The sequence below is a fragment of the Verruconis gallopava genome (assembly GCF_000836295.1).
Source record: "Verruconis gallopava strain CBS 43764 unplaced genomic scaffold supercont1.118, whole genome shotgun sequence".
In the NCBI taxonomy this organism is placed as follows: Eukaryota; Fungi; Ascomycota; class Dothideomycetes; order Venturiales; family Sympoventuriaceae; genus Verruconis; species Verruconis gallopava.
The window spans coordinates 4,852-20,298 of NW_015622254.1; the positions used below are offsets into that span (position 1 = coordinate 4,852).

At 45.9% G+C, this 15,447-nt stretch overlaps 8 protein-coding genes across 12 annotated transcripts; 3 read left to right on the forward strand and 5 right to left on the reverse strand.

Annotated features, from left to right (window-relative positions):
• Positions 1 to 467: 467 nt before the first annotated feature.
• Positions 468 to 1,085, reverse strand: PV09_09662 (uncharacterized protein; the record flags this gene model as incomplete). The annotated part of the gene is made up of 1 exon (XM_016363767.1): positions 468 to 1,085. One exon carries the CDS (start codon positions 1,083 to 1,085, stop codon positions 468 to 470), a length of 618 nt encoding a protein of 205 aa, XP_016208394.1.
• A 3,990-nt stretch (positions 1,086 to 5,075) lies between these two features.
• PV09_09663 (uncharacterized protein) lies at positions 5,076 to 5,635 on the reverse strand. The gene is made up of 2 exons (XM_016363768.1): positions 5,393 to 5,635; positions 5,076 to 5,345 (listed from the first exon to the last, which is right to left on the reverse strand). Exons 1-2 carry the CDS (start codon positions 5,597 to 5,599, stop codon positions 5,157 to 5,159), a joined length of 396 nt encoding a protein of 131 aa, XP_016208395.1. The 5' UTR covers positions 5,600 to 5,635; the 3' UTR covers positions 5,076 to 5,156.
• An 8-nt stretch (positions 5,636 to 5,643) lies between these two features.
• Positions 5,644 to 6,479, reverse strand: PV09_09664 (uncharacterized protein). The gene has a single exon (XM_016363769.1). It carries the CDS (start codon positions 6,395 to 6,397, stop codon positions 5,939 to 5,941), a length of 459 nt encoding a protein of 152 aa, XP_016208396.1. The 5' UTR covers positions 6,398 to 6,479; the 3' UTR covers positions 5,644 to 5,938.
• Positions 6,480 to 6,647: 168 nt separating this feature from the next.
• PV09_09665 lies at positions 6,648 to 8,094 on the forward strand (the record flags this gene model as incomplete). Of its 2 annotated transcripts, XM_016363770.1 has the most annotated exons (3): positions 6,648 to 7,407; positions 7,453 to 7,533; positions 7,578 to 8,094. In XM_016363770.1, the coding sequence occupies 3 exons, from the start codon at positions 6,648 to 6,650 to the stop codon at positions 7,976 to 7,978; spliced, it is 1,242 nt and encodes a 413-aa protein (XP_016208397.1). In that variant the 3' UTR covers positions 7,979 to 8,094. The 2 variants fall into 2 exon arrangements, with proteins under 2 accessions (XP_016208397.1, XP_016208398.1); XM_016363771.1 differs by having other exon boundaries at positions 7,453 to 8,094.
• PV09_09666 (uncharacterized protein) lies at positions 7,965 to 8,675 on the reverse strand. The gene is made up of 2 exons (XM_016363772.1): positions 8,391 to 8,675; positions 7,965 to 8,339 (listed from the first exon to the last, which is right to left on the reverse strand). The coding sequence occupies exons 1-2, from the start codon at positions 8,526 to 8,528 to the stop codon at positions 8,067 to 8,069; spliced, it is 411 nt and encodes a 136-aa protein (XP_016208399.1). The 5' UTR covers positions 8,529 to 8,675; the 3' UTR covers positions 7,965 to 8,066.
• A 64-nt stretch (positions 8,676 to 8,739) lies between these two features.
• Positions 8,740 to 11,284, forward strand: PV09_09667. 4 transcript variants are annotated; one of them, XM_016363776.1, is made up of 5 exons: positions 8,740 to 8,927; positions 8,977 to 9,019; positions 9,116 to 9,817; positions 9,865 to 9,972; positions 10,044 to 11,284. In XM_016363776.1, the coding sequence occupies exon 3, from the start codon at positions 9,341 to 9,343 to the stop codon at positions 9,677 to 9,679; it is 339 nt and encodes a 112-aa protein (XP_016208403.1). In that variant the 5' UTR covers positions 8,740 to 8,927; positions 8,977 to 9,019; positions 9,116 to 9,340; the 3' UTR covers positions 9,680 to 9,817; positions 9,865 to 9,972; positions 10,044 to 11,284. The 4 variants fall into 4 exon arrangements, with proteins under 4 accessions (XP_016208403.1, XP_016208402.1, XP_016208401.1 ...); XM_016363775.1 differs by having other exon boundaries at positions 9,116 to 9,972; XM_016363774.1 differs by having other exon boundaries at positions 9,865 to 11,284.
• A 1,467-nt stretch (positions 11,285 to 12,751) lies between these two features.
• On the forward strand, positions 12,752 to 14,195 carry PV09_09668 (uncharacterized protein). The gene is made up of 2 exons (XM_016363777.1): positions 12,752 to 13,333; positions 13,380 to 14,195. The coding sequence occupies exons 1-2, from the start codon at positions 12,822 to 12,824 to the stop codon at positions 13,873 to 13,875; spliced, it is 1,008 nt and encodes a 335-aa protein (XP_016208404.1). The 5' UTR covers positions 12,752 to 12,821; the 3' UTR covers positions 13,876 to 14,195.
• PV09_09669 (uncharacterized protein) lies at positions 13,821 to 15,226 on the reverse strand. Its single transcript, XM_016363778.1, has 2 exons — positions 14,736 to 15,226; positions 13,821 to 14,682 (listed from the first exon to the last, which is right to left on the reverse strand). The coding sequence occupies exons 1-2, from the start codon at positions 14,757 to 14,759 to the stop codon at positions 13,894 to 13,896; spliced, it is 813 nt and encodes a 270-aa protein (XP_016208405.1). The 5' UTR covers positions 14,760 to 15,226; the 3' UTR covers positions 13,821 to 13,893.
• Between the last annotated feature and the right edge of the window lie 221 nt (positions 15,227 to 15,447).

Consider the following 15,447-nt stretch of genomic DNA (forward strand, 5'->3'; position numbering starts at 1 on the left):
GGTGCTTCGTCTCTGTATGACCTTCCTGCTTCGAGTCCTGCACGTCCCCAATTCAACCCCGCATCACAATGTCAAACCAGCGGGCAACCAAGCATGCCAGGAAGCAGTCAATGTGTCATGTCTGTTGGGTCTGAGCTCAAGTTACATTGGACCCAGACCCGCATTGCATCTTTTCCATCATACTGAAAGCTGGGAGAACAGAGAAAGAACAGTACCAAAAATGAGACCTTTCGAATGTGCAACCCAGGGGAGAATTTCGAGTTGTTCGAAAGACTCGACAGCAACTTAAATCATGAAGATAACTCAGCTTGCAAAATCTTCACCTCACTTGGCCTACGAAATCTCTTCGCTTCAGTACTTTCAGGTTTCAAAAGTGAAGGCAATTTCGAATTGCTGGTCTATAGATGAAGTAGAAACGGCTAGGAATGAAATAACCAAGGAATTGCCTAATGTTTAATTTATTACACTTATAGCATGATCTCTTTTGCCAGAAGCATATCTCGTTCACGATCTTGTGGCTTGCGATATTCTGGCTCAGGGTTCGCCAGCAAGAACCGTTTCTGCAGGTCGAGCACCCTCCCCATAATACCTCCGAGGACACAAACATGAAGTGGTCTTGTTGTGAGTCGACAGATACGCTGCATATCTCCGTATGTGTAATACACAAATAAACACAAGAGCATTCGCCGTATGATGTTCCATCTCGAGTTCCTCCATGTTCTATAGCTGTATCGCGGCTTAGGAACTTGAGGCAAAATGTTCTCAATGGGCTTTTCGGCAGATTGAAGTATAATGCCAACCTGGTCATCAGCAAGGCCTCGCACTCTCACAATCAACATAAGATGCGGCACTCCACATGTGAAACCGCAGTTTGTATTACCACATGTGTATCTATAGACTGCGTTTGTGGTGAGGAACCTTCGCTCAATTTGTGATTCAAAGAGGAGGAGATCTTGCATAACCTGGGAAAAATTATTTCCTGGCAGGCAACTTTCCATGATGATGGATGGCTGAGAGGATCCTTCAGAGATCCTATCATCAACAGACGACGCTTCGTCGGTCATGAGGCTTTTGCTATCCGCCATTGTGGATGTAAAGAGAAGACGATGCTAAATGCGAAGAAGTATGGGAAAAGTGTTCGGAAGGAGAAACAGTATGTCTAAACCTACAGAGAGATATAACCTCGAACCGAGGGGGCCCAATTTCAGGACTTCTACAAGACTTCAAACCCAATCGTCCTCATGCATGCTGCCCAGGTCCCAGACTTGGTCCCTTCCCTACCTTACAGAGTGCTATTCGAGGTGGTAGGCCTTCTGATATACACGACTCTAGGCTTCAAGTATCGCATCTCCAACCTTTGTGTCTCAGCAATGCTTTGGGAGGCATCTATCAACTCGGTATACTTTTGACATCTCCTCAGTTCAGGGTGTTGTCCGTACGCGGGTTTGAAGATTAAGGTCCGATCATGGGGTTGCAAAGTGTTACAACCTTTAGAGACAGTATATTGGTATTGTGAGAATTCCGAAATATTCAGAGCGAGCTTTAAATCATCTAAGACCTGCTCAGCTCTCTGGATCAGGTCATGGAGATTTCGTTGAGCTTCGAGAACCAGGTCTGCAGTCAAATCTGAAAGCAGTAACTTGTTGCTGTGTGTTTGAGGTTCCATGTGGTAAACGGTAACAATGTTATTCATATTATATGTATATAAGTTACTAATAGATACTGCCCATAAGGCGAGAGAACAATTAAAATTACATCGATGAATGTGGTGTCGGTAGGGGACCTGTTTTGGAACCCGCCGGAATGCATTGTCCGAAGAAGTGTTCGAATACCAGCCCCTTGTAACTTAGCTCCCAGCCCTTTTAGAAAGAAATTTTGAATCTCTCGACACGGAAATGTGGGACAGGGATAATACAATCATTTATAGTATATCTTGCTTAAGAATTCTATCATTAATCCTGCTTAGCTAGCTTAAATGATATCTTCTTATTGTTCTTATGGTTATATAGCATTATTAGCCTATACTGCTTATAAATGCCGGATAATGAGGCTGTAGAGCTAGACGTGCTCGTCCCAGGGTGAGTATGAGTGTGGAACTCTGTGAAAGATTCGATCTTCTTCCCAGCTGTTATGCAATCCTCTATAATATACTCCAACTGCATTTTATGGAGTCGTTTGCTTAATGCCACATGTGTGATGAGATTTCTCAAATACAGTTCGTTATATAGCTTTTCGTCTATAAGGTCTTGAAGACATAGCATCTTAAATAGGTACATACTGTGATCGCTTTAGGTGTTTACTCCGGATTTCTGAGAAAATTAACGCTAACTTACGCGTGGGCCCAAATGCGGGACCTTCAGGGTACCAGAATCGGGCGTTCGTCGAGAGCTGTCTAGAGGAAAATATTCTGTCTGCTCAATCCATCACTTAGTTACGAATGCCATGCCATGTCGTAATCCCGTTAAGTCCTTTGTTGGGCTGTTCACAAGAACCCATGCTGTAGATGCCAATTTAGCAAGGGCTGCGATGAAAATGACAATCCCTAACTTAACCCTCCTAGTAATGTAAGCACAAGCAAAGCTTCTGAAACCTAAAATAAGTAAGGAGGCAATTCAATAGTCTGGAGGGCTTTTGGAAGCTTGGCATAACTTGGCGACTCCAGAAGGTAAATATAAGTTGACGTTGACATCTTTTTTGAGCTGATGGGTATTTTTAAGGATATCTTTCTGGTAATTCTGCTGAAATTCCGGTGTGGTTCTGAAAGTACTCTATGGGAGATGCTTGTCCAGGAGAAGGGTCCAAGCTCAGCCTCATGAGTAAATCGGTAGAGTTTAGAACTAACGATAGAATTAAGTGTTCCTAGAAGTTTATCTAACACCAAAATTACTCTCCTTGGCAAGGATTAGACGTTCGTGCAGTCTAACTCCTAGGATGAGGAGTGATTTATTGGTCAGGCGTTGTTGCCAACATCATCACCTTGTGCGCGTCCATAAAGGACAGGGTTTAAATTCGAAAGATTGATTCCGGTTAGCTAAACAGTGTAATAAAACAGATAGCTAAGCCTTGCCGAATTCAGTCCCAAGTTTCCTTATAACTTTCATATGTTTCGTAAGTGAGCTGCTTCCAGTACCATTTCCCTCGGTGTCCAGATGATATGAGCACACCTCTGTCTCCTCTGAGATACAAAGCCTTCACATTCTAGACCCAGATTAAAAATTGGCTAGACTAATTGTGACCAAGGATAGCTGTGATCAATATATTTGCCATCGAGACGCTAGGCTACGACAATTGCCGTTCACGCAAACTCAAAGTTAATCGGTAATGTTAACGGTTCCCACGGCCGTGTACTGCAGAAGTGGCATCACCGGCACTAGAACTAGTCACTTAAGAACGTGGAGTTTTTAAGTCGCGAAATGCGCAAACCGGATGTGCTGCCATCCGCTTTCTTTCCATCGATACTGGATTTATTTCTGCTAAATGAGTGTGCCATAGTCTAGTCGAGCCTATTCCGCCTTCTGTAATCCTTTTTCTCAATATCCCCGTTACGCCGAGCTCATGGGATCTCAAGAGTAGTCCTCATGTCTCTCTCCTGTCAGCGCCGGATGAGCTTTGGCTTTCCTTCCTGTGGACAGTCCTCAATATCTGTCACTTCGTCATCATGGTCTCGCTTGTTTCGAATATTCCCTGTGACGAACCCAGTCATTTCCCAGTTTCAGTACCACGATGCGAATTATAACATACCACTGATGATTTTGAAAGCCATTAGGGGACGTAATACTTGCTTCTCTGGTGCTGTTATTGTTCTTAGTTCTACTGTTCGGGCAGCGAGTTATATGAGCGACCAAGTATTTATAATCCTCGATGAAGACGAGGGCTCCAGCTTCGCTAGGTGCATTATGCATTGCCCGCGCCTTACTAAAGACAGAAATGGCACAATGCGTCAAAGAATCACCGACGCCGCAAGGGAGGTACAGCCGACAGATGTGCATTGACCGTGGTGTTCAGCCTTGCCAAGAAGGCGCGGTCTATTGTTGTGCGCTAACTATTATGGATTGGATGCAGCCAAGGTAGGATGGGATGCATTTACAAGCTTAGAACAGAAAACCGGTGTAGAAGTGCACGCACCGACTCGTCTATGCATTTGCATACTGCATTTCCTGTATGATATGAACCCAAGGCTGGTACCTGCTCAGCAGAGTCGCCGAAGTAACACTCTTTTTGTAGCCAAATTTAGCTGTGCTCGTCCTTCCTACTGTATAAACATGGAAAACAGCGCATCTGCTAGCATGTTATAGAGTCACGAAAACCGCTCGCCCCCTGTAGGATGAGTTCATCCAACATCTGCTATCCAGCTTTTGGAAGCATGCTCATATTTGTACTCCGACCCTTCTAGCAATCAATTTATCCCTACAGTCGCCTGAAGTTATGATCAGCTATTAAATAACCACTCTCATGGATGAAAGTAATGTACCGCATTTCTTGTCCAGCCGGTTCTCACTATGGGCCGTTACCAGGAGGACATCTAACTAGAGCTGAGCAGGAACTCACATTCCAACGATATTTGGTGGACAACGTTTGTGTGTTTCTTGATACTTGGTACACCATGCCTTCACTGTATATCGCAAGTGACCGCAGGCGTACTCGACCTGTGTGTAGTCGCACATCTTGGATGCTCCTGATTGAGTTCGAGGTGCGGTGCTACTGTCTATATATAGGAAGATAGTAGTGGCCTAGCCTGAATTCATCTAAGGGATCACTATCAAACAGATGCCCACTGTTCCAGCACTGACCGCCAATAGATTGAAGGAAAGCATGATACGAAGATCTGGTTCTGGGTATACCCCATAGCAGCATAGTGTACGCTTCATGAAATCGTTAACGCCACTCTGCAGATTCAGGAGCGGCAGGGGTGACGTAAATTAAAGGGTATTTAACTATGCAGCTTTGTGTCCTGCACGGCTTTCCATGCCGGCTATCCCATAAGCTATCTGCATTACCTACGTCCTACGCCTCAGCGCGTCAATGTATGCATACGTTTCAAGGATGAATTTCCACGAAATAAAACGTTTCATTGGCTTTATTTTCCCTTTAGAGTACAAGGCTAGCTTCTGTCTGCGTTATTACGTTCTCAAGCACTTCGAACCGCGGAGTTCATGCTACAACTTAGCCAGCTCTACTACCTGTAAATCCGAAACTCTTTGCATCACCAATGCACTATAGTCGCAAAGGTCGTTATCGAGCAATGATCGACAATCGCGATGCCAGTAGCCGGATTTCGACCAGACCATCAGAGTAGTGTCGTTTTCTGTCAATCTGTACTTCCATTTTGGAACATCTTCCTCATCCTTCTTAACATCAGCTCCTTTCCGCCATCAAAGTGTATATAACATACCTCGTATAATTTTTTCATGAATCTAATAGCCTGGCATGGCAAAAGCGCTTGTTTCAATTCTCCGAAATCGATAAATTTAGGAACTAGCATTGGTGAAGGTGGAGGGGGCGGCGGAGGGGGCGGTGGCTCAAGCTCATCGGTGATTTTTCTTGAAAGTGAAAGAGATGCTTTGCTCATGATTGATTGCTGTAAGATTTGTCGACTCATAGAAACAAAAGGCAACTGATGTGCACCTATATATGCGCAGCGTGCATGGAGGAATGCATCTTGAGGTGGAGCCTTAACGCCACCCAGCCATGTTGCCGTACTGCAGTTTTTGCACAGAGTATTGTTGTGTAGGTCACTAGAACTAGTGCAGGGATGGTACAGTAGTAGCACAAAGAAACTGCCGCAACCAGGCTAGAACCTTTACGTCTTATATCATATTAGGACGTACTGACGGCATAATCATGTTGAAGACGGAAAAGTTCTCTATTTCTTATCATACGTTTACCACATCCTAGGCGCGCCTGCCGTAAGTACATATAAATGGAGCTACATAAAGCTCTATTTTCCAACAACTGAATTGCTCCCTTGAGCCTCAGATCGTGTGTTGGTTTGATGAGTACCAGATGGAGCATCGAGCGTTGTAAGTTGGAGTGCTTTCGCCAATTCGTCTCCAGTCATACGAGACTCCCTCTTCAGGGAAGGGACAGAGAAAGGTGGCAGCTGTGAAGAAGGAGGTGTGATAGGAGGTGTGCACGCCGTGGAAGTGGACTGCGAACTCTGGAGACCAGCCATGTTGAGCAAGATGTGCCACAGCTGCAGTGCTGGATAATGGAAACAAGACCGAAATTGTGGTTGCGTGAGGTAGAATAGGTCTAGCGAAATTTTGGGCTCTAGAACTAGTCTAGTGTGATGGAGAAAAAGACGAGACCTTTTATTCAAGTCTGTCGACGATGCACCCTCAACACGCAATTTGTCCTGTGTTCTGAGTGCGTCAACCGTCATCTTCGAGTCTGTCATACATCAAGGGCTCTGGGGCAGACAGTTGGCTGAAATCGTCGATCGCAGAATCACATATCAGTGAACTGCGGCTGTGGAAGCTCGAGTTCCAATTGGATCAAACCATCATGCAGGAACCAATAGCATCGCTGCAGAATACCCCACCCCCCAGATTAAACATTGATCCACCGGAGCGGGACATGCGGCTGGGCCTAAGCTTCTCGCGCAGCGCACATAAATAATACTCTTGCGCAGCCCAGCTAGACCCTGAATGCGCGCTGCCCAGATATTCCATCAACGTGCGCTGCTAGGCAACAACCTCAACTCGCGCCGCACAGAAACAACCCCAGCTCGCGCTGCATACCAACAAACCAAACTCGCGATCGCCCATAATAATCATAACTCGCGCAGCACCAACGGGCCCCGACAAGCTCTAATGGATGTCAACATTTTAGATCTCAGCCCTCTAGAGGTGGACGAGAGGATTCTGGAGTCCGCAGATAAATATTACCCCACTTTCCTCCGAATATCTGATGTTTGTAGAGTCGCGGAAGGGCTCACAAATCCCACCTACCGAGAGGATGTTATCAAGCAGCTAACGACAGTGCTTGCCAGACTCCCCATCATTTGGGCTATCAGGGATACAGAGGCCAAACTGCGCGAGCTTGGAACTGAAACCCGCTTTGGGGACCGTACATGCAACCGCCTGAAGGACTTTGCCGACTATACTTACCAGACGAAATGTCGCCAGAAAGACAAGTATTACGTCGAGAAACAGAAGCTCCTACGAACCGTAAACTGGAGAGTGTTCAGGTTCCATAGCATAGCCTTTTCAATAGAGAAAACCAGGAATATGAATCTCAATCGCTTGCGGCAAGTCCTCCAGCTAGTAGAAGCTCGCATAAAATCTCGTGGGTTGGGCCGTTACTTAAATCGCATGGAGTTCAACAATGCCCTCGCCGTACACGCCTCAAGAGTCCGTTACGGGGAACCGGGCCTCTATGACCCAAGCTACGAGGCTTTCAAGGCTGGTACGTTGTCCGAGAGACTCAATCATGTGCGCTGACACAAAGAAGCACAGCCAGAGGAGCGCGTAGAACACATTCCGCAAGACCACCAAGATGAAATCTCCCCAGTAGCTATTTCTGACCATCAAGGTATGTATTTTCCTTCATTCGAAGTTTTACTAAGCACCCACTAGGCGCACCTATACGCGAACTACATGGACAAGTGTATCAGCTCAGTGCAGCGGACCTTAGAGATATCGTCTATTCTTACAAAGGTGCTGGCAAACCTAGCATCATGACCGTTCCAGTCCCAATAACAAACCCGCCCTTTATAATTTTCACCACCACAAATACAATGACTATGAAGTTCATGGAACGCCCAGTACCGCAGAACGAGCAGATGAGTCGCCTGATCAGGTCCGTAGTAACATCTTGGTCGTACCAGCCGCTACCTGGGGAATGTTGGGTGTGTTCACCGCAAGGTTGCTGGGTGGACCTTTTCACGTTGGGGCGGCTACGATTGTGCTCGGATCATGAAAGATGCCAAATGTGCCAGCCGTGCTGGATGTTTGAGAGACGAATCAGCGATAAATAGCTTTTTAGATTCAACAAACACGATGTTACATCAACAGCCTCAGACCCCGCAAAGTGCGCAATAGCGGACAAACTGGCTCTCAGTATAATTATGGACGAGGGAACGCTAAAATAAATGCTATCTCCATTTCGCCCATGCAAAGGTATTTCCAGCTGTGATGCCATGGCATAATCACGACTTTCGTGTTAGCTGTATCAGCGCCTCCAGCGCCCCCAAGCCATTTGCTTGTGTTATACACCCTACAGGACCCTCGTTTCCTAACATCCACTACAATGGCAACTGTGTTATCTGGTGCAGGTACTGGGTTTCGGCTCGGTTTCATGGTCGTGAAGGAAGTCACCTCGCTTATGGTCTCTTTTATCTGCACCATGTCAGTGAGTGATCTTCATAAAGTATTATAGACTGGGAATACCTTTCTCATGCACTCCTCAATACCATCCTCTCCTTCTTCGACCTTTAACTTCTCCAAGGCATAGTCAAAATATGTCGTGAGCACGTCCTTCCCCTCATCAACCTTTATCTTTTGCAATACGTCTTCCCTGATGTTCATATGCGAGTAAAGTGGGTTTCGCGATGGCGTCTCAAAAATTCGATGAGCGGTGTGGGCATGGTCGACGCGATAAGTTCTGGAGGAGGGAGAGAGGATTAAAAAGTGTTTATTATCACGAAGTGAGTAGGTGGGGCACTTACTTGTAGCTGGACAACTGTCGTTTGTTTTGTTGTTCTGGCAAGGGTTGGTTTAGTGGGGCAATGACTCAAGACGTCACGAGGTCAATCGCCCTGCAATAAGCTTGTTGGAGTGCACTCTGAAACTAGTCTCCATCCTCTATTACACTTTTCATCGCTATGGATATTATCATCTCAGAGCCCGTGGTCAGATGTACTGAGGGAGAGAATTGTATTCTTGAACCGTGCGGCGAGCAGTGCGATGTTTGGAAGAAGTATCACCGTATGTCATCTCCCATAAAGTGAGTTACGACTTACTAAGATTGTCATAGCGAAAACGCCTCCACCGCCATGAAGCGCTTTATATATAGAGCTGTAAGCTTTGTTCTCGATCCCAACTCTCCGTGAACTTGCACCTTTGGACATTAATATCTAGATGTCACGGCGACGATTTGTTGAACAGAAGAATAGGCTCGCCGAAGAACTCAATACCAAATACCGAGGCATAGCAAGCGCCAATATTGCGGTACTGGACTTTCCATTCAAAAATTTAAGAGATGAGGACGATAAGAATACTGAAAGGCTCGAGAAGTAGTTCAAAAATCAGAAAGGGTGTCTTGATTGGGATGTTTTCAACACAAACGTAATTCTCACATCAGTTTGCTGTGAGTGTTTACAATAAGGGAGAGCACATGAATGACCTATATTTATGAAGAGATAAGTGCGTTTGCAGAATGTACCAGTGATTTAGCCGTTCAACGAGACTTTTCACATTTGCACCGCTGGTGGACCTTCTCTGACGACATAATTCCCAGTGACGACGTATTCAGGCAGGTATCCTCCAGCATAGCCGAATTGCTCAAGAGACTGGAAGAGGTCCATTGTTGGCGCAACCGCATGGTATCACAGCCTATTGGCGTAGGCCACCCTTACCTTGGCCAGCTTGTTTTTCCTGGTTGGGCACAGGCAGTTCCACGCCTTGTGTGTACCGCGGCATGCTGCACATTTCCTGGGGGGGTTCCGGTCTCCTTTTGATGGGTAGTCCCTTGAGTCATATTCTAGCGTGTAGTAGCCACATGTCTTTACTGCTTTGCATTGGGTTCCTATATGGCTATATATCTGACACTTGAAACACTGCTTTAGGTGGCACTGCTGCTTATAGCGCTCGCTCTGGTATATCTCTCCTTGCTATACTAGGCCCTCATTGATAATCTTGTTAGCATCCTCTGGCCTTATAATAATTGACAATATTGCTTTACTTGGTGCCCGCTGGGTAAGCTATCTGATGTATTTGATCTCTGCGTTTAGGATAAAAGGTTTATTATCTTGTAGGATGGCGTTTCTTATGTCTTCCTGCTTATCCATGTTGACTGTGCTAACCCGTATGCCATGTACTAAGACGCTGTAGGTCAGCTTCCTGACTGAGGACCCGCTACCAACTCGTGCTACCTAGTCGTCTGTGAATTGCTGTAGGAGTTAAGTCTCCTTACCTGTTGTTGTTCGGATACTGAGGTCTCCGCTCTTTAATTGGTTGGCTGACATTATAGTGATACCAGTGATGTGTTTATTCTTGCTTTAGGTAATCGCATACTTGACATATATTTTAAGAGTCTGTGGGTTATTGCTCGTAGTCGTTCGATTATGTGGCTATCCCTGATATTTACTATGATCTCCCGCTGGGTCGGCGTGGTGGGAGGCATCCTTTGCTTATGTCACGAAACCGATAGATGGGATCTACTCAAATATCACGTGAGGTGAAATAATGAGATTGTCAACTATCTACTAGATCGCGTGGTACAGGTGTAGTACCAGGGTCAAGATATTGCATGAAAGAGAGAATATCTGAGAGTAGCCCATACTTCAATATATAAGGAAAAGGGGGAGGGCTTGTCCACCTTTCCTAATTGGGGGTCGGGGCATGGTTCACTAACACTGGATTGTGTTGGCTTTCATCAGGTTATGTTAGCCAGTGCTGGCTGACTCCAGGGCTGGTTCGCCAACACTGGGTTGTGTTGGCTTTCATCAGGTTGTGTTGGCTAGTGCTGGCTAATGTTTGGGTTTAGGTAAGGCAACAGAATGGTGCCTATCACGTGTCATAGGGGTGACCCCGTGATAGTACCCCCGTCCTAGCCGGCGAAGCCTCTAGAGAGGAACCCGGGGGAGAATTTTTGGGAGCTCAGGCTCGGGTGTTCGGGTCCGGGTCATCAGATGTTCTGGTTCAGGCGTTCAGGTTCAGGTGTTCAGATTCGGGTGTTCGGGTTCAGGTCGGGTTGCTACGGTTTCGGAGCTTGCGTCATAGTCGCTCAATCTGGGATGTATTTTATGCTTCATACTCAGCGAGAGCTGCTGTCTCAAGTAAGGCTTCTTCAGGTTCCCAGGTGTTATCATCCGGGTTATCATATCCACGCCATTTGACCAGGAACTGTAGTCGGTGGCGGTGGATTCGGGCGTCGAGGATCTGTTCAATCAGGTATTCGTCTTCTCTATCAACCTTAATTAGGGGTGGAGGCTCCTGCTGCTGGCTAGGTAGCGGTTTATAGTCAGTTGCTGGCATCAGGTTCGATATATTAACTATAGGCCATATATATACTAAGCTAGGTAGCTTTAATTTATATATATAAGGTGATACTTTCTTTTCAATCTCATACAGGCCTGCATTCTTCCAGTCCAATTTCTTAGTTAGGTGGTAGCTGCGCATATTCTTCAGGTTCAGCCAAACCTGGTCGCCTACTTAGTAGTTAGGTCCTATTTATCTATTGCGATCGGCTTTCTCCGCGTAGACAGCCTGGGCCCAGGACATTTGATTATAAAGGTGTTGGTTTAGTTTATGCATCCGGCTTATAAAGCGGTCAATGTCGCTGACTGTTAGGGACTGCAAGCTGTCAGGGGGTAGTTCAAAACCTATTTGCGGGTGTTAGCCAGTGTTTGCCAGGAATGGTATTGCTCCTGTTGTTTTATTTTAGCTTTTATTAGCGGCGAATTCTGCTATAGGCAGCCAGTCATCCCAATCGTCCTGCATATAGTCTATAAAGCTGCAGAGGTACTACTCTATTTCTCCATTTACGCGTTCAGTCTGACCGTCCGTTTCAGGGTCGTAGGTAGTTGATAGGCGGGTGTCGATATAGAGACGTTTGCATAAGTGTCTCTAAAAGAGCGATATAAATGTGCTCCCCTGGTCTGTGTCACGGAACCGTCAGAAGTGGTGATCTTAGCTACATGTTCGTTTTCGCTCTGGGCGATGGCTGTGTCAACATGGGCTTTCATGATACGCGGATTCATGGCGCGTAGGTGTTAGATTGTCTGGGCATTTCTTATGTTCATGATGATCTCATGCTGCACTGGAGATAGAGCATTATAAGTATTCTGTATGCTGTGTGTATTTGCGATCAGGGCACCATATACTGCCGCAGCGGCATAGCTCATTGGTCCTCCTATCTGATGCTGTATTCCTTTGTTCTTTATATCTCTTGCTATAGCGGCGACTGTCTTGCCTACTTCCGCGGCCTCAGTCGCCGCCACGGTGGCTGTCTCGCCCGCCGTGATGCCTTTTTGTACCTTCACCGCCAGATTCTTGAGTTCCTCTTTGATGTTATTTATCTCTTTCGCCGTGCCGTTCGCGTTCGCCGTCATTTCTGTGTGTATGGTGCTCATCTTCTGATGTACCGCCGTCATGTCAGGGGTCCTCATGACCTTTCCGACTAGGGATATTGCTGCCATAACCACTGTTCTCATCTCTTCCGGGGTTACTGGTTGGTTTTCCTCGCGATCTAGATGGAGCAGTACGTTCCGAAGGTGCCCCGTAAGTTGAGTAGCGTGCTCCTGTATTGGTACTGGCCATGCCACCTCTCGGGGCCATGGGATCGTCATTTCGCGTTCCACACGCGTTGGGCGACGCACTGCGACTGCTGACGACCTCAGTTCCTTCAGGGTGACGTGTTCGCACGATAGGAATATTCAATTTCAACGATTTGAGTTCTCGCTGTTATGGTGTTTTTATTGTGCTTTGACTACATCTTGTTCAGCACTGCCTAGCATCGCTAGTGCCACAGTGTGACACAAGTCTTATCATCACGTGACATTGAGCCTGCCTAGAGTTGACAATAAGCGCCTCTCTCGAAAATCCTACTGCGCACTATTAATTCATTTTTTTCTATCAAGTCCATCTTATCCACACATCATGCAGTCGATTTTGAACGTGATCAACACAGGATTAACGCAAACTACGTTAGTTCTTGAACCTCCGGCGTCCATTACTCTCAATCAAACTACATTAGCATACAAGCGAATTGGTAGACACCAAAAGACATTCTCTCGTCCTCTTCAAGAAGGCCATTGGGAAGAGACGTTACAGCTCAGAAATAGGAATGTCTTGCTAGGTGGGTATGACGGTTACGTGCCGGAGATGGTTCGAGCTGAAGGAGATGCTACTATATTCTGCCATGACGAGATAATTGCTGTGATGAGAGCAGCCTTTGCGCCTTTGGGAGGTAAATACCGAATGCTCGCGCAGCTACCGTCCACGAGCGGCAAGGTTGTCGCCGACCTGGTATGCTTCCAAGATGACGTGAATAAAGTTATCGCCCTGCTTGAACTCAAGCGTCCAGGATATATCAACGTAACTCAGTGGAGCCAGCAAGATCTTAGAAACGCCAATGAGCATACTCAAAGACTGACCAGAAAGATTCGGAGGTAGGTATATAAGGAATTACATATCGACACTTCTAAAGTGTACTAGGTATGCACACGAATACGATTGCACCCAATATCTCTTATTTGATTGCTGCACTCTTCTAAAGATCGAATTTGAGGCCACTGGCAATGAGATTCAAAATACTGATCGGATAAATATTGAAATCGCGTACGATACACGCTACGAGCAGAGGGCGCATGTCATTCAGGTACTCGGTCGAGGTGAAGACTATGCTACGGTTCGGGCTGTGATATACTCATCTATCCTTGCCGGTATCCGTAGGCATCTCTTTGCAAACATACAACCGGCCACTATATCCCCTCCAGATGGAAGCAATTATGTCTATCTGGGTTGGACTCCATGGTCAGGCGGCCCACTATGGTATAATGATCAAAACCAGACTCTTCAGTTGCGAGATCCTTTCGGCTGGACGCATTTTATTGAGCGATATGCTGCGCAAAATGATGATAGAAGAGGTTTCAGGTTCCGAATTGTCTACATTATTAATGGCGCACAGCACGAAATGATTAGAGATATCTGAAACTGAGCCTGGATCTAGTTAATCATTATGACTATTTCTGTTACATGAGTTCAGAAAATCCTTTATATGGTTCAGAATATCCTTTACAAGTAAAAGGGCATTTCTCAATGCCAGACCAGGGGTCGAGGGCAGAAGTAGGAAGACTTTATACCAAAAGTAAAGCCCACGCCCAATGAGATATCCAACAAGTCCTTGAAACTCCAATAGTCCTCTCTCTTCAAGTACGGACTCTAGCTCGCGGGTGCTATAATAGTCCTCACCAGGCTGGTCACCGTGGTCAATGATACAGGCTCGGATGATAGTATTCTGTTTTATAGTGACCACTATATCACGAACATTTATCTGGCCATGATATGGTGACAACCAAGAAGCGGACTGTCGCAGTAGCATACGCGCATGAATTCGCTCTACAAGCGGAAGCGCCATGCCGTCCTCTCTGTATATCCCAAGTATATCATGCTTGTAGTTTTCCTTCAGCCAGGCTTGGTCGATGCGCTCTAATACCAGCCCATAGTCACCAGATGGCCATTTACTGAGACCATGATATCTCAATTCATTTGGGTCGATTTTGCCTAATGTCTCCCTTATCTCATAATATCGCAATTCTCTTAACAATTGTTTTCGTGATCGAGGGATCTTGATTGCATATTCTCCGTCAAGTATGATGATGCTCATGGGATTCCGAATGGTCTCGCAATATTCTGGAAGAGGAATGTCAAGGTCATAGCTGGTAGTCCCATCATCGTCATCTTCATCTTCATCTTCAGCATTAATGACAATGCTATTATATAGAGGATGTGGTACGAACTAAAGAGTCAAAGTCATTTCTACGCCGCACGAAAGGCATCTTTAGATCTCACCTCCCAGCGTCCCATCATTGACATGAGAAGCTGTAAATTTCCCAAACGTGAATATCTTCAAAAGGTTCTAAGGGGAGGACATTCGTATTCGTCTCTTGTAAAAGTACCACGGTCTGGTTCGTCGCACGGCTCGACTCAGGAACGGTTCTTGACCCAACCGCAGGTATATTTGTGCTTGGGTTTAAGTCAAGTGCAAATCTCTGAGCAGCTGTACTTCTTGGATCGATCGTTAATGAAGTCAGGGAGATCTTAGTCAAGCTGCGGAATGGTTGACAGACTCAATGCTTCTCCTCGAGGTTGGAAACAGCTAGACAGAGTGCCAAGACACGGGTGACTAATTTTAGGCGTTGGATTCATTCTGTCTCACTGAGGGGCTAGCCTAAGCTAGGCAGTGCTGGAGATTGCTGGTGTGCAGCGCTCAGGGAAGCAAAAGGAAGTGAAAATATAATATAAATAGACGTATTCTTGTGAAAATGTGTTCTCATAGTAATTTTATATGTTGTTGTATATTTTTTTGGTTTGTCTTTACAGAAAAGAGTCTTTTATGTGGGAGATCATGTGATATTCCTGCAACACCTTAACTTACACATTTTGTGTGAAACACGTTCCTGGGCAGAACACAGATACACATATAACTCATAATGTAATCTCTTCTGCTGCCAATTTCAGCCTTACTTTGACATATAGCAATTGCTCCTCTTACATGCTCAAT

Bases quoted from the DNA above. Each gene is read 5' to 3' on its own strand.
- PV09_09668 (XM_016363777.1), top strand. From the start codon at position 12,822: ATGCAGTCGATTTTGAACGTGATCAACACAGGATTAACGCAAACTACG. The intron at 13,334-13,379 runs GTAGGTATATAA...AAAGTGTACTAG, and splicing joins CTGACCAGAAAGATTCGGAG to GTATGCACACGAATACGATT.
- PV09_09666 (XM_016363772.1), bottom strand. From the start codon at position 8,528: ATGAACATCAGGGAAGACGTATTGCAAAAGATAAAGGTTGATGAGGGG. The intron at 8,340-8,390 runs GTATTCCCAGTC...GACATGGTGCAG, and splicing joins TTGAGGAGTGCATGAGAAAG to ATAAAAGAGACCATAAGCGA.
- PV09_09669 (XM_016363778.1), bottom strand. From the start codon at position 14,759: ATGTCAATGATGGGACGCTGGGAG. The intron at 14,683-14,735 runs GTGAGATCTAAA...TTGACTCTTTAG, and splicing joins CAATGATGGGACGCTGGGAG to TTCGTACCACATCCTCTATA.
- PV09_09664 (XM_016363769.1), bottom strand. From the start codon at position 6,397: ATGACAGACTCGAAGATGACGGTTGACGCACTCAGAACACAGGACAAA.
- PV09_09667 (XM_016363773.1), top strand. From the start codon at position 9,341: ATGACCTATATTTATGAAGAGATAAGTGCGTTTGCAGAATGTACCAGT.
- PV09_09663 (XM_016363768.1), bottom strand. From the start codon at position 5,599: ATGAGTCGACAAATCTTACAGCAATCAATCATGAGCAAAGCATCTCTT. The intron at 5,346-5,392 runs GTATGTTATATA...GATGTTAAGAAG, and splicing joins TCATGAAAAAATTATACGAG to GATGAGGAAGATGTTCCAAA.